We start from the raw sequence: 15,008 nt of genomic DNA on the forward strand, positions 1-15,008 counted from the left end.
TAAACTAAGAACCACCTCCTCATCCCAACATTCCCAAAGGAACAGAGAAGCATCCAAAATTCTTCTTCTTGCTTATGAACACCTGAACTTCATGGCTTTGGAGTTCGCAGCCTTCAAGCCCTATATCGCTACCTCATTCCTTTGCTTGTGCAGATCTCAATAGCATATCCTTACAAGACCATAAGCAGTGGGCTGCAATTAGCAATAGGGGTCATTGCTGAACAGTGCTAGGAGAGATGAGCCTGCACCAACCCCCAGATCCAAGCCGCCTTGCACTTTGTGTAGATTCAAATCTGGGGCCAAACATTGGCTCAAGCCAATCTCTTTACAGTGGACCAAGCCAGAACCTTTCCCTCAGCTTTGGGAAAGTTGAGATCCAGCTGCAAGCACTGCTCCTCAGCACCACCCCCATGAAGGAGTCTCTGCCCCATCCCTGCCCAGGGCTTGGTTGATTTTTAATACAAATTTAATAGATGGTAACCGACCAACAGCCTGTGCTTCCCCTTGGCAGGAGAGAGTCTTGTGCAATAAAACCAGGGACTTTGGGCTCCAGCTCCAGTCCACTGCTCTGAGCTGACTCCCAGCTGATTTTCCTTCCACCTTCAGCCTTTCCAGCTGGCTGGTGGTGTTGGCACCAGCAGCCAATCAGTGCTGCGGCCTCAGATGGCCTCTGCAGACAAGATGGACAAAACCAGAGCCCGGCCAGGGAAGTGCTAAGAAGACAGCAATCCCAGATTGCTCATGGACGTCGGGACCACCTTTTGATGCTCTTGGAAATCTAGGTCCCTGGGCGATCGGCAGACACCCAGCTCCTTTTCCCAGCATGACTTCCGATGTTCAGACCTTGTTGATTTAAGCCCAGACTGATGTACATTGGGTGCAGGATGCTGCACTCTTGGCAAGTACATGAGTGAGCATCATAGGGGAGGAGCGGTTTGTTCTGCGAGACAGCACAATAGCTGCTACTCAACAACCTTTACAGATCCCTCCCCTCCATAGTAAGAGACCTTTTCCTTTCCTGTCCCCTAAAAAGGAAGGCGGTTACAACTCCCCTGGACCAGTTCCTCTCGGAGTTGCCACAGCCAGGCTGAGCTCAGATGCACTATCCCCTCCTGTAGTCCCCAGGTTATAAGCGGAAGGAGCTTAAACTTCTGCAGCTTGGAGGAGGCTTACATGACTCCATTTCCCTCCCATCCCATGCTGTGCACACCTTGGGCAGCCATTGACACCAATAGCGGGGTTGTGAAGATGGAGGGTTACACTGGGAGGGTGCGGTATGATGAGACTTGTGTGGAGTCAGCTGGTAACATCCATGCATGTTTCGGGCAGTGGGGTTAGTGTTCTGCTCTGGAAGGGCCGGATCCACTTATTGAGTTTCTAATGCAGTTGAATGGCACCTGAGATGCTGCCTCAGATCGAATGCAACAGGCCAGGGCCACAGAGAAGGGAGGCTGAAACCCTGGGGTCAGACTGGGATTTAGGGCTTGTTCACCTCCATTCCAGGTACAGTACTTCTCTCCCATGCAGAAAGTGAGGTGAACACAAGGACAATGTCTTGTTTGCTCAGTGGTGCCAGGATGCAGCTAGAAAGGGGAGACACTTCTTAGATCGTGCTGACCAGCTCCCTGGGCTCAGTGCAGGATAGGCCCATGCACGAATGGGTCAAACCAATTCCCCTGCATATCGCCGAATCTGAGCAGTCGCAAAAGCCGGGATCCAGCTCTGAACACGCAGCTATTTCCAAAAGCACGTTGTCCAAACAGCTGGAACAAACTGGCCGGGAGGGAGGAGGGATGAGGATGTTGTACTGTTAATACTGGCTGAAGTCCTGCGTTGTTAATGGGGAGGCTGTCCTAGTCTAAACTGTCTTCCAGCCACCTGGTCTCTGCGCAGCTGGTCAATATAACCCCAGGTGTGTCCTCTCTCCTGCGAAGAGAGATCGCTGTGGGAGATATCCTGGATCCTGTTTCCTTCAAAAAGGGAATAGGCTGAGTTCGCAGGAGATGCTGGACAGTTAACTCAGCTGCTAAACGCATCCTGTAATAGCCTCCCAATGGGGAAATCAAGTCTTGGGAAGAAAGTGCTGTTACCAGACCCTGCCTCAGCCTGGGCTGTGACTCTCTCCCAGAAAACAGGCCAGTTGTGCAAGGAGATTGGGCAGTTGTCCCAGCAGTTACCCAAGCTGCCCTCTGCTGGCCCACTCTGATTTCCTTGGGCCAGCCCAGATTCTCTTGCAGCTAATCCCCCAAAAGGTATGGTCACATCACTCCCTTGCATCCCCCCACAGCGCTGTGGCCACATCTCTGTCCTGAGTGGTAGCACCCTCTCCATCATGCCATGACCAGGTCTCCTCCAGCTCCATCAGCATCTTTACATTCCTGACCAGCTGCACTCCTTTGCTATTCCAGAGAAGAGCCTCTTCTAACCAGAGACTATTCATGGTGTCCGTGTGCCTCTTGGTTGGGCGACATGGCTAGATGTACACACATGGGGGTCACCATACTCACGTGACTTGTGATGCAGTTCAGGTTTAGGTCTGGAAAGACATTGATGTCTTAGGACACTGAGCCACTAGTCCAGATAATGCAGAGCTGCAGGCTGCTATCAAACTTTTACATTCTCCTGAGATAATCCCACTCATCTGCAAGGCAAAGGCAAAATATTCCTCAAAAACTTAAACAAATGATGAATGACAGTCAAGATAACCCCCAAGCCCAAATTCTCCAGCCACAAAAATCCCACTTCTCACTCACTCACGGCCATGTAACAGGCCTTCCATTTTCAAGGGCCATTCTCACGCCCAACCCAGCAGCCCTGGCTGCAAAGTCATGGTGTTGAGGCACATTCTGACATCTGAGCTTGTCCTGTGCGCATCGGGCCTGCTGTATGTTCCATAAATGCTGGTGATTTGTGCACAATAGGCCCACATACCACTTCAGAGCAGCTCTGGTATCAGACTCAATAGCAGATTTGATGCAGATTCATGTAGCACATCATCCACCATGATGACCTCTCCATGTCCCAGGAGTGGCCTGTACAGGGGACAGCATCTTAAAAGCAGTGACTTGCAATGTCACAATCTAGGGGAGATATTTAGGCACCTAACTCCCATGGATTTCAGTGGGAGTTAGGCGCTGAGGTACCTTTGCCACTCCCATTTTAGGAGCATGGCCATTCCTTCATGTACATGCCTAACTCGCACTGCCAAGGATTGGTTTTGGGTGTGAGAGATCACCTTGCCGCCTAGTGGCAGATGTACAAGGAGGATAAGCGCATTAGTGCCACCTCGAGGCGCTCTAGCTGCTCCAATAGTGGAGGATTCTAGACCTAGCTGTGCTGCGGGTGTGTGTGAGAATTGTGTTTGTTCTTTGCTGCGTGTTCCCAGCCCTCCAGTACCCGGGGAAAAGGCAATGGGCCCTAGGAGCAGGTTAACAAGCAGCAGTTTTGCTGAGTAAATGTTGAGAATATCTTGCAATGAAATTCATTGCACAGTCCTGGCCAGCTCTGTCCAAGGAAAATAAGGGTTCTGGATGGTTTATTCCACCACCACCCCGCCTCTCCCCTTGTTGCTTTAAGTGGAAGGGGTGCATTTTGTCACCATGGTTACCTTCATGACTTCAGTCAAACATGAACCCAATTTACTTTTTATTTTATTTATTGTTTCAAAGTTCATAATGAGCGTCAAATCCCTTGGTGAGGCAAACATGGCAACGGTTACCATCATAGCTGGGTTTGGAACATGGAGCCCGGAGTGCAAAGTTCAGGATGCCCAGAAACATCTGAGAGAAAAGTTGGATGGGTCTCTCTCGCCACAAGAACCATGAATAACTCTGAACTTCGTCCGTGTGCATCATCGGCACCCCTGGCCCTTGTCCCTGCCCCTCACCCTACCCCCCGGGTGCAGCAGCAGTGCTTTGAATAATGGAGGGAATCACAGCACAGAGCTCCACCTTGAGCTATCTGAAGGCAGGATGGTCCAAAGGAGAGCACATCCTAGGCCCATACAGGCTTCTACCTTGGAGGCCAGGGCTTCACCAAATTCCAACAGGAGCCTGCCAATAATTCTACCAGAAATAATAATGGCCGGATGCTGAGCTAGCATAAATCAAGCGTAGCTCCACTGAAGCCGTTTGAACTGTGTGGATTTACATCAGCTAAGGAGCCATCTCTCCATGGTCCTAGACTGTTACACTTGCTCCTACTTGTACTCCCTTTGGTAAACAAACGGCTTATTGGGAGAGATCAGCACCCATGGAAACCAAGCAGCGAAGTGGTCACAGAGCCATCAGGCAGAGAGGGCCCTGGCTTGTTCCATTGTTAGTCTCCATGGGCCACACCGATTAAGGTACCTCCATAGCTACGGCAGCAAACTGAAGGCTCTGAGGGGCTGGATGGAACTCCTGTGCCCTGGGTGCACCTGGGGTGTATCTGAGTGTTATATACAGGGCCCAGCACTTGGGCACTAGTTGGAACCGGGACTCCCATGGGCAGCATATTTCTAGCTTTCTTCCTTCCACTTAGAGAGGAGTGATGAAGGCCTGTCAGATCAGCCAGCCCATGACCCTACAGGGCAGGAGCATTTCCCACAGCCCCATTTCTAGTCACCGGCACTGGGGCTTCCATCCCTGACACCCCATTCCAGGAACCATTTCCTGATACCCAGGCCACACACTCCCTGACTCTGCGGGACACCCCCTGCTAGGATGCTGGAGGTTCTGCACCTGGGTTGCTGATGTCTGCCTCCTCCTTGACCTGCTGGTGGAGGTCTCCCTGTAGCCCCTCTCCCTGCCATGAGTCAAATGACCACCTTGAACCAGGTCCCTCTAATTGCCACTCTCAGCTAGGAGTGAGCCTATCCCATATGGCTGAAACCTCCACTGACCCCCAAAGCTCAGTCCTTTCTGCCAGGTCCCATTGCCCTTTGTACCACTGCCCCAGACATTCACACCTACCAGTTATGGATTATGGGGGAGAACAGCCTGGGGCAGAAGGACCCAGGGGGTGGTGTTAAGGCACTAGTGCACGCTCTGTGGTGTACAGTAGGTGCAGGGATGGTAAGGTGGGTGCCTGAGCAGAGAAGAGGGGATGCATTTTTCCCTTCCTTGCTTTTACGGTTCAGCCTCAAACATGTGGTGTGTGCAGCAACCCCCACAGCTCCACAAGAAGTACTTTGGGGGAGGGGTTAATTCTAGTGTCTCAGACGTTTGTGCTCAGAAAGTCTCCTGGACTGATGGCCCTGGTGCCTGATGCCCTGTATTTAGCCTCAGAATAGTACCTCATGAGCAGCAGGGCAAAACTTCTCTCCAAGCATCTCACTAACAAGTCTCATCCCTGACATGCTGGGACCATGCCTGGGGGTATGACCGGAGTGCATTCTTTATGGCCCAGGCAATGGCTGGCATCACTGCTTAGAGACGGCTTGCAGAGTAGTTAATTAGCAGTGACTCTTGTGGTGGCTTTTGCAACATGGACTTTGGTTCCGGGGGATTTAGCGTCATTCAATAGCTCATTTCACATGTGGTCACCACAAAGCTATTTGGCCTTTGGCTGCTCCTTCCAGAGGCCGGTCACCAGAGGTGAAGGGTCTTTGTCTCAGGTGCTTTATTAGCTGGAGTTAAAAACAAGCCTCAACTTGCTTCCTTTTCTTGTCTTTTTCCAGCTGTGCAGATCCACATCCTGAAGGCCGACAAAGCTGGCGACTGGTGGAAGTTCACCGTCAACATCATCTCTGTGTACAAACAAGGGACCAACCGGATACGGCGTGGAGACCAGATCCTGTGGATCCGCTCCAAGGACATAGCATGCAAGTGCCCGAAAATCAAGCCCATGAAGAAGTACTTGCTGCTGGGCAATGACGAAGACTCGCCGGACCAGAATGGGATCGTAGCGGACAAGAGCAGCTTGGTGATACAGTGGAGGGACACATGGGCTCGGCGGCTCAGGAAGTTCCAGCAACGGGAGAAGAAGGGGAAGTGTAAGAAAGCCTAAAGGAACAGGCGGCAGCGGAGCGCGAGAGAAAGAGAGACTGTGCATGCTGCTTTGTGTAGAACCTGGAGCAGATAGGGATTGGGATTAGGGATTTTGTGAAGGAACTCACTTTGCAGTTTGTGTGTGTCGGGGGGGCGGGCGGGTGGGATGTAGGGGAATCACTTCTGTGGGACTGCCAAGTTTGCACCTCATAGTACAGAAAAAAAAAACCACACACACACACACACACAAAACCTTTGCGCCATGAGGCTGGATTGGGGCCTGCGCTGCCTCGATCGCCACAGCACCCAGGCTTGTTCAGTTACCAGTTCCCGTGGTCCCCTCGCTTATTTCGCCCCTTTGTGTCAAAGAGATCACAGACGCCAAACTGCCTTAAAACTGCTAACGCCCGCTAGTTCCAAAGCCAAGAAACTAACCAACGGCAATGCTGGAAATTAACTTTCCTACCCCAGAATCACATTTTCTCATTTTAGGTTGAACGAGACAATTATTGTAGGGGAACTAATTAGAAATTGATCATTGAGGACATATTTGAGGATCAATTAACACTGGTTACTTGAATGGTCTTCAGTAAAATATAGTTCTAATAATCAATTGCCTGCTGTACAGTATCTAAGAGACAGGGCTCGATTTTCAAAGTTGGGCGTGTGTGATGGTGCTTGTTTATTAGTACCTGCTTGCACCCACACAACAGTGTGCCTCTTACACTGTGTGTGGAGCAGCCACTAGAAGGCAACACAATAGTCGGTGTGTTACACATGCACCTAACTTTGGAAGCATGGCCCAGCTATTCCTGTCGGATTCAAATCCAGATTTTTAAAGGAGAGCTGCATGCTGTTGAGATGCCAGCTGGTTAGCACAAGATATGCACTGAACCACGTCGCGGCACACACGGATCCACCTCCCAGCTGACAATCCTCAGTCTAGCATTTAATAATTCAGGTCCCATTTGCCAATGGCCAGTCATCGCCGTGTTAAATCCAGAGAGTGGAGGAGACAGGAGGAGAAGATTTGCAGAAGCACCTAAGGGAGGTTGGTGCCCAGGCTTTGCTTGGAGGCTTCTTTCCAAACTCTTTGCTGGCAGTAGCTTCGCTTCCGTACCCAACTAGGCCTTCACAATCCACTGCGCCTTCCCCAACCCTCCCGCCCCCCTTTAAATGTTACTCAGAAGATGAAGGCCCCACTGGGCAAACTGCTGGGAAGCCCACACAGTCACGTTACTTCCTGCCCCTGAGAGTCCTCACGTGTCGCTGAGACAGCTGGCCCCCTGTCTTCTCATTTCTCATGCAAGTGATGACGAGAAGTGGAGATATTTGTTCAGCATCAGGTTGAATGCGTCTCTTTTGGGGATTTGCGCTAGAGCAGCAGGTAATAACGCAAAGCTTCAAACGCAGATTCATGCCTGTGCTGAGGGGCCAGCATGAAGGCCTGTGTGCTACTTCAGCCCCAGCTGATGTACATGATGTATATCCCTGCGCCGGGAGAAACACTAGCTAAAGCGACTAGATGCAAAAGGCTCTACCCATTTAGCCACTGTAGAAACAAAACTTTCCCAAAGCAGAACAATAATCTGCCAGTATAAATGAGAGAACCGAGGTCAATTCTTCTAGGCAGAGGCTGTATTCGGCTCTCTCTTGGCTTCCGTAGGCATTGCTGATATTCAGCACCTCACCATTATAACACTGCTATGGTGGAGCGGTTGGGGCAGATCAGCTCAGACTCGCGTTTGAGGGGCTTAACTCCTCCATGGAGCCTGTGGCACTTCTGCTTTGTTAAAGCCACGGTGCAGATTTTTCTTAGCTTCCACATTAGGCTCATAAGGGGTGAAGGAGGTTTGCACTCACACACAACTTGTACAAGCAACTGCTTGTAAAACAACAACAAAAAACGGGCGCAACTTGGGTGCACAATTCAGACTCAATCTCTACGATGCCCATGCTACAAAAATCAAAACCTCCCTGATACTTTTCCTGTTAGGAAACTTGGAAACATCCATTTTATGACATTTTCCAGCAGTTTTGCCTTGTTTTATAGCAATTGACAATATTTATATAATGACATAAACCGCCCTAAAGCAAGGCAGCGATGTAAATCGGTGTAAAATGGAGAGGTGCCCAGTGAAACGCAGAGCAGGCTGGGGGAGTTGAAATTCATGGCTGGGATGGGGAAACCAGCTCCTCTGAGCTTGTCTGACCCTTGGTGTGAATTACAAGGCTTAAGTAAAGCAAATGTAGTCGTTAGGAGAGAAAATATACAGACCACTCCGTGGCAGTGAGTGTTCAGCAAAACCAAGTATTTGTCTCGCATCCCCGTTTACTGACCACCGGCCAGAAAGAAAAAGGGGCATCTGGTGTTAAAGGCAAACACTTTTGAAGTCAGTGGGACTAGTGCTCCTACGTCACTTGCACGCTTTTGAAAATCTCACCCTCAGGTACCTAAATATGTACTTGAGAGCATAAACTGTTGGCCACACTGATTAAATTGGACTGGGCCAAAGTACAGTCCTTGAGAGCCTGCATTGGCTTGGAGATCTGTCTGTGCTTCATGGCACCCAGCTGCTCTGGCTGCTCTTGTGGTACAGCACACCCAGTTGAGTCCCATCACCCTGCAGCTGCCAGCCACTACATGCGGTAAAGGCTTAGCTACAGCTAAGGAATGATTGCAAAAAACAAACAAAACAAAAAACGCTATTCCAGGAGAGCTCTAGGCAGGCTGCTGTGTAACGCTATGAGGATGTTCTGTTGATAATCCCAAAGCTCACTCAACCGGCTAATGAGGTTTTCCAACTAAGATTTCCAAGGTAGCCTGTGGCTGGAGTGAGAAGGGAGTTTCAGTGGTAGGTGGGTACCCTCCAGTGCCTTTTACAACCCCAGCTCCCTAGTTTGCGTTTAGTATAACCTCAAAACACAGGTACCTGCCCCAGTGCCTGAGGTTTGGCTGGCATGCAGCACATGCCTCCTGCACTCGCGTTGCCCAAATGCACATTGAACTGCAGCAAGGTCCCTCGGGGCAGCAGCTTTGCCTTCCAGGCGGAGTTGCTGCATTCCCCACGATGGCTAGCCGTCCAATGGCAGACACTTCCACGTTTGGGTTTGTGGAGCTAGCATTGTTAACCTGGAGCCCGGCACCTAGGGTGGCATCCAAAACAAAAAATTATAAACTTTAAAAAGCAAACCCCCACCCCTCGGGCTATTGCTTTTAACATTTTTGGAAGAACCCCTGGAAGAACATGCAGAAAATGTTCACGCCTCCAACACAGGTTATTTATCGGCTGAAACACTGCAAAGGGCCATGGGTACTCCAGACAGTAAAAGGAAAATAAATAAAAAGAAAACCAAGAAATTGGTTTGTATAGTTAGTACGAGATGTAAAACAAACGCGCTCAAATTTTGTTAACCAGAAGTATATTGTCGATTTTTTTAAACAACCCCCCTCCCCTGCCGTGCAAGCCCTAACCCTAACAAATACTGTCTTTTTGGGGTTCAGTTTTTTACTTTTGCGCTTGCCAACAAGTCCGAGCGGCTTGTTTCGCTCCACCCACGCCTAAGAAGTATCCCTCTTTAGCTGTGCGTAATACGTTCATACAGAATACTGAGCATGTGTAACATATACAATCTCCATCACCACTAGGTAAAGCGAAGCAAAACAAGCTGCCTTTCAGGGGGTGTCTTATGAAGTAAGTATTTCCCACAGGCTGCTGGCTTCTCTTTAAGGACAAACCCCCTGGACTTTAGTAGGGCCCGGATTATGCTCTTTGGGTAACAACTTCCATAGGGGCGGCTGCTCCTCAGAAGAATCCTACAGCTCTTCATCTGGCGGTAGCCTATAAGGCAACCCCATATACCAGCCAGCAAGGAATTTATACCCATCACCTAAAAGCAGGCGGATCGGTGGCTGATTAGTTCAGGCCTGCTAGTCCAGTGGCTGATGTGAATTAAATGTCACGCTGTAGTGCTCTCCCCGGAAACCGAGAGCCTTGTCAGAATGTTCCACTGAAATGAAAAAAACCCTCATCTGAGTCTTACAGGGGAAAGAACCAAAATCATCACCCGAGACAACAAGAGAAAAACCCGGGGCCCCAGGGAGAGGACGAAGGGCTTTCAGAGAGTTCTGTACCGGCAGTGATCATTCAGGGTCACACACAGTGGTGGAACGTGATGGTAACTTGAACAACACAAAAATAAGTAAATATCTCCCTAGGGCCTCTGAGGAAGTGTAACGTGGAATTTGTAACAGGGTAAAGGGCTGCGGTGCCAACCAAGCGATTCTGGAAAGCAGCTGAAATGCCAAAACAATCATCACTCCACAGTAGCATTAAACAAAAGTTGTTTTGTTTGTTTCATTCTGTGTCCCTTCCCCGCCCCTGCACACACCCCCACCCACTCGCCTTTTCTCCTGTTACACAGACCTGGCAGAAAAACCTGTGTTTTTTGTTTATCTCTGTTAATATCTTGAATTGTAAATGTTGTTTAGTTATGACCATTACATACTGTTTTGGGCAATGTTTCTTTACAATGCATACTAATATATTATGGTTATTATATATGAATATATTTAATGACGTGAAAAAGTTGTGGATTTTCTTATTTTTTTTTCCAAGTTGTCTTTTTGTTTTGTTTTGTTAGATGGCTGTAACTGAACCAGACGGAGCTTGTAACTGTTCAGCACCCACTTGGTAGAATTCAAGTCAGAAACCAGTTGAATAAACTCTTGTAAACTGTACTCGTCCTAGGCCAGTCTTTTTAGTTACGTCGTGCTGAAAGAGGGGCTCTAATGCATGGGATACAGGCCCCAGTAGCTCTTAGCAGAGTTGGGATCAGCCTGGTGGATCGGGACCTGCCCTTGGGCGTTCCCTAACACGCTGCGCAATCAACACTTTGGGGATGGGTGCCGAGGGAGGAGCCTAACAGTAATATAGCAGCCTGGCTCCAGTCCATGCGGGCAGCAAACAGCAGAATTTGGGGATTTAGTGCTGGTGAATGTTGCCAGGTTTCCGGTCCTTGGTACAAACACAAGCAGCAGCACAGCTAACCTCCCTCCACTGCCCCAGTACCATGCCTCAGTCCCGGCCAGGCCAGTGACTCCCAAGGGTGCGGCGTTAAATGGCCTCTCCCTGAGGATGCCAGCAGTGGAATGAATTATTGCCGGAGGTGGTGGTTTCCGTGATGCAGACGCCTCCCCAGCAGGAACCCACCTCCCCAATGTAGCACATGGAGGCCACTGAGTATCCCATGGGATGGGACTGACTAATGGGGTGGGATGGGTTTGAATGGGCGACTTAGGTTCTTGTGTCCCATTAGCAAGTCTCTGAGCCACCCTGCACGACTCCGCTCTGCTCCCAGGCATTCCCAGCCGCATCCAGTTCCGTGCACGTGGGAACCGATGGACGATTAAAGAAATCCCTTCCCATGGTGGGGGCAGGGCCAGGACTCCTTAGGACTTTCCCTGATGACACAGCCTGTGCAGCAAGCACTCTGAGAAAGCCAAGCAAAGCCCAGAACCCTGGCCAGGGCCAACCCTGACATGAATAATGATTTACTCCCTTGTCTTATTTCCCCTCCACTCATTCCTCCCATCCTTGCACCTCCTCCCCCTCCACGTTCTCCCGCCGTTCTGCTGGCCCCACAGCATTTCAGGTTAGGTCTCTGAGGAGGTGAGGTTTTCAACATGCTGGTAAGATCCAGGGCATCAGAAGATACGGGAAATGTAGCCTGAGGAAAAGGTGTAAGAACGGCAAAGGAACATGCATCCTTCAGGAATCCGGCCCAGGCTTGTTTTGAGAGCGACTTGTGTTGAAAACTACAAATCTCCCTCTCAGTTGCAATAAAGATCTCAGGATGTCAGCGGTTACTGATGCTGCACGACCATGAGTGTGGCTAGATTTCATACCAGGCAGCCTGTTTCAGGAAGAAATGAGCCACGAATTAAAACATTACATGACAAGTTAAGCAGAGCAGAGGGTGGCATTTGGAGGGGAGGCTTCCAGACACCCAAATGCTGTGAGAGGGAATAATGCGGGCAAAGATCCTGTGAATTGCACAGAGGTCACACTGAGCGACCCAAACCGTCTCTTCTAGCCCTTAACGTCTACAATAATTTATTAGTTCAAAAACAGCTTGGAGGTCAGCAATCTCAGATCTTTATGGCAGAGGCATATGGGTCAAACACGCTGCCACCTCCTCTTTGGAAATCTTGATTGAAGCTTTAAAAAAGTGAAAATAGATTTACCAGGTTTTTCCTGCTTTTAGCTAATGGTCTGTGAAGGAGAAACGGCAGCAGCTCTGAGAACTGGGGGAAATGAGCTGAACGAGGGGTGTACATGCGGCTTTAGCACCTGCCTTGGCCTTTCCTCCCTCGCCCTCGGCACAAATCCCAGAACCTCTCAGTAGTGTTCTCACTTCTCCTCACAGCTCAAAGCATAAAGAAGTCCCTTCAAAAGGCTCTGGGGTAATCCTGGCTGACGACTGGCTCTAGGATGTGAATTTTGGGGTAACCCTGGCTGACGATTGGCTCTAGGATGTGAATTCTGGGGTAACCCTGGCTGATGATTGGCTCTGGGATGTGAATTCTGGGGTAACCCTGGCTGATGATTGGCTCTGGGATGTGAATTCTGGGGTAACCCTGGCTGACGATTGGCTCTAGGATGTGAATTCTGGGGTAACCCTGGCTGATGATTGGCTCTGGGATGTGAATTCTGGCCTGACATGCTCAGTGCCTAATGAAATTATCCTTCCTGGAGCAGCAACAGTAGCTGCTGCATCAGTGGAGCGCTGTAAAAATAAGCAATAAGAAAGGTAATTTAACAAGGTGTAACAGCTTTAAGGGCTCATTTATTCTGAGTGTAGGAACTAGACTCCAACAGAAATAAGTGCCGTTCACAGCAGATTTACTGTACAGCAGAACATCAGAGAGTTTGCACTTTGTATTTTGGCCCACTCTGGTATTTTACCCGCTTAACAAAGAGAAATTAAAATTGGAAACAATGAAGAGAGAGAAAAGCATTTTAGACTCCAGAGCACATGTTCATTCAACAGAAAACAATGCAACAATGCACCCTACCAATAACTGCACAGGTGTGTGGTATGTCAGAGCTACCTGCACCCAAAGCTAGCTACAGGTAATGGAAATTCCCTTTTCAGGAGCAAGAGCCTCCAGCAGTCTGTACTCCTAGGTTCTTAACAGCAGCACCAATGAGTCAAATAGGGAAGGGAAAACAAACCTATCAACTTGTCTGCTCTGAGGACGCACTGGCAGAAAGCTGCATCAGTGGAGGCATGGACACCTACCCAGAACACTTATTTATGGAGTGGATGGGTCTCCAAGGGACCTGCCTGTAACCTCTTCGATCGTAGTCACCCATCTCGCCATCCTGTCCTGCCAGACTCCTTGTGTAATAGAGAACCAGGGTGGGTGAGTGAATATCGTTTATTGGACCAACTTCTGTTGGTGAGGGAGAGAGAGAGAGAAGCTTTCGAACCATGCAGAGCTCTTGGCCTAAAGAAGAGTGGTGTGTGGCTCGAAAGCTTGTCTCTCTAATATCCTGAGACTGACACAGCTACAGCTACACTGCTTGTCTAACAGACTTTTCTGAGAGGGGACAAAGGATCTCTTCTTGGAGGATGCTTCCATCCAGAAATCCAGGCCTTGGGAGATGATTGGCCTTCCTATGAAGAAGCATTTAGTTGAGCTGAATGTTTTCATCCCTTCAAGGTAAATATTAAGGGCTTGACCACACTGAGCAAGCACAGGGCACTTTGCTTATCACATTTTAGGCTGGCACAGAAGGAAAGGAGAACTCTCTACCTCTGCAAAGCCGGTGAGATCCCTGGGGATGAGTACCTGGGGACTGAGGTTTTATTGGCCAGGATGCATGTGGAACAGCTGACCGTCTGCCAGGATGTAGAGTTTCCCAGCTACGGGAGCCCAGGGATTCGTTTCCCTTTCAGGTTGGGTAAGGCTTGAGCAGGGCTATGCACCGTATTAATTCATGCCAGGGTGCCTCAACCCCAGGGTGGGTTCTTTTACTCTCAGATTTTTAAAGGCCAGAAGCGTCCATCGTGATAACCTAATTTGGCCTCCTGCATAGCAGGCCTAAGAGCACTGCCTAATAATGTCTGCATCAAGCCCATAACTTCCAGGTGAGCTAGACCACCTCTTTTAGAAAGCTCTCCAGCCTTGATTTAAAAACTTCAGGTGATGGAGAATCCACCACATCTCTAGGTAAGTTGTTCCAATGGTTACTTACCCTGGCTATTAAAAAGACCCTTATTTCTAGTTGGAGTGTATTTAAAACCAAATTAATAAACATATTGAACTGCACTGGTTTCCCCATTGCTGCTAGGGGACAGTCAAGGCATTGATTTCCAACTCTAAGGTCCTAGCTATATCTGAGTCCAGGCTTTGTTACAGGTGACCTCTCTGTCTATGCACCACTAAGCTAAGCTGCTTTGGTTCATCCTCCCCTAAAATGCATTCCTGGGAGATTGGAGACAGAGGGTTCCCAGCTGTGAGATAAGCTTCCATCGGCCACCAGGCCCACTGCAGTTGGGGAGTCTCAACAGGAACACACAATGAAAGGCGTCTCTCTCTGATCAAGCATGAGTCTGATTATATGGACCTTTGCTGGGGATGGTGGTGGCTGGCTTATGATGGGCAGGAATGGCTCTGGACAGGGAGTGGGGGTGTCCTTGGTGTCTACTCTAGGCAATTTAAACTTGTTGCTTGATTTTCATTTGTGTCACGTGCTCAGATGCCACAGCAACCAGCTCATAAAATTCATTAAATAGAATAAACCGAAAATGCACTGAGCTCAGACTGATCACACTTCGCACTCTTCAGTTCCACTCGCTTGTAGACAATGAAACCAGTCTGTTTATTTTAGCCTTCCCTTCCAAAGAGCAGTAAAACACAAAAGGTTTCCACATACACCATGAAAGCCCTGCCAAATCCACTTCTCTCTTTTTTAATAAAACTCCTCACCCACATGCCATGTTTAATGTTATTTAAAGGGCAAATCTAAG

General features: G+C 49.2%; 1 protein-coding gene across 2 annotated transcripts in view; it reads left to right on the forward strand.

Moving 5' to 3' along the window:
- NTN1 (netrin 1) overlaps positions 1 to 10,699 on the forward strand; it is a 208,264-nt gene extending 197,565 nt beyond the window's left edge. For both annotated transcript variants that reach the window (XM_044983245.1, XM_044983246.1), the window contains one exon: positions 5,660 to 10,699. In XM_044983245.1, the coding sequence (XP_044839180.1) occupies positions 5,660 to 5,988 (329 nt within the window). In that variant the 3' untranslated portion in view covers positions 5,989 to 10,699. The remainder of the gene's footprint in view (positions 1 to 5,659) is intronic.
- The last annotated feature ends 4,309 nt before the right edge of the window (positions 10,700 to 15,008 follow it).

Source organism: Mauremys mutica, chromosome 12 (assembly GCF_020497125.1).
Source record: "Mauremys mutica isolate MM-2020 ecotype Southern chromosome 12, ASM2049712v1, whole genome shotgun sequence".
NCBI classification, from domain to species: domain Eukaryota; kingdom Metazoa; phylum Chordata; order Testudines; family Geoemydidae; genus Mauremys; species Mauremys mutica.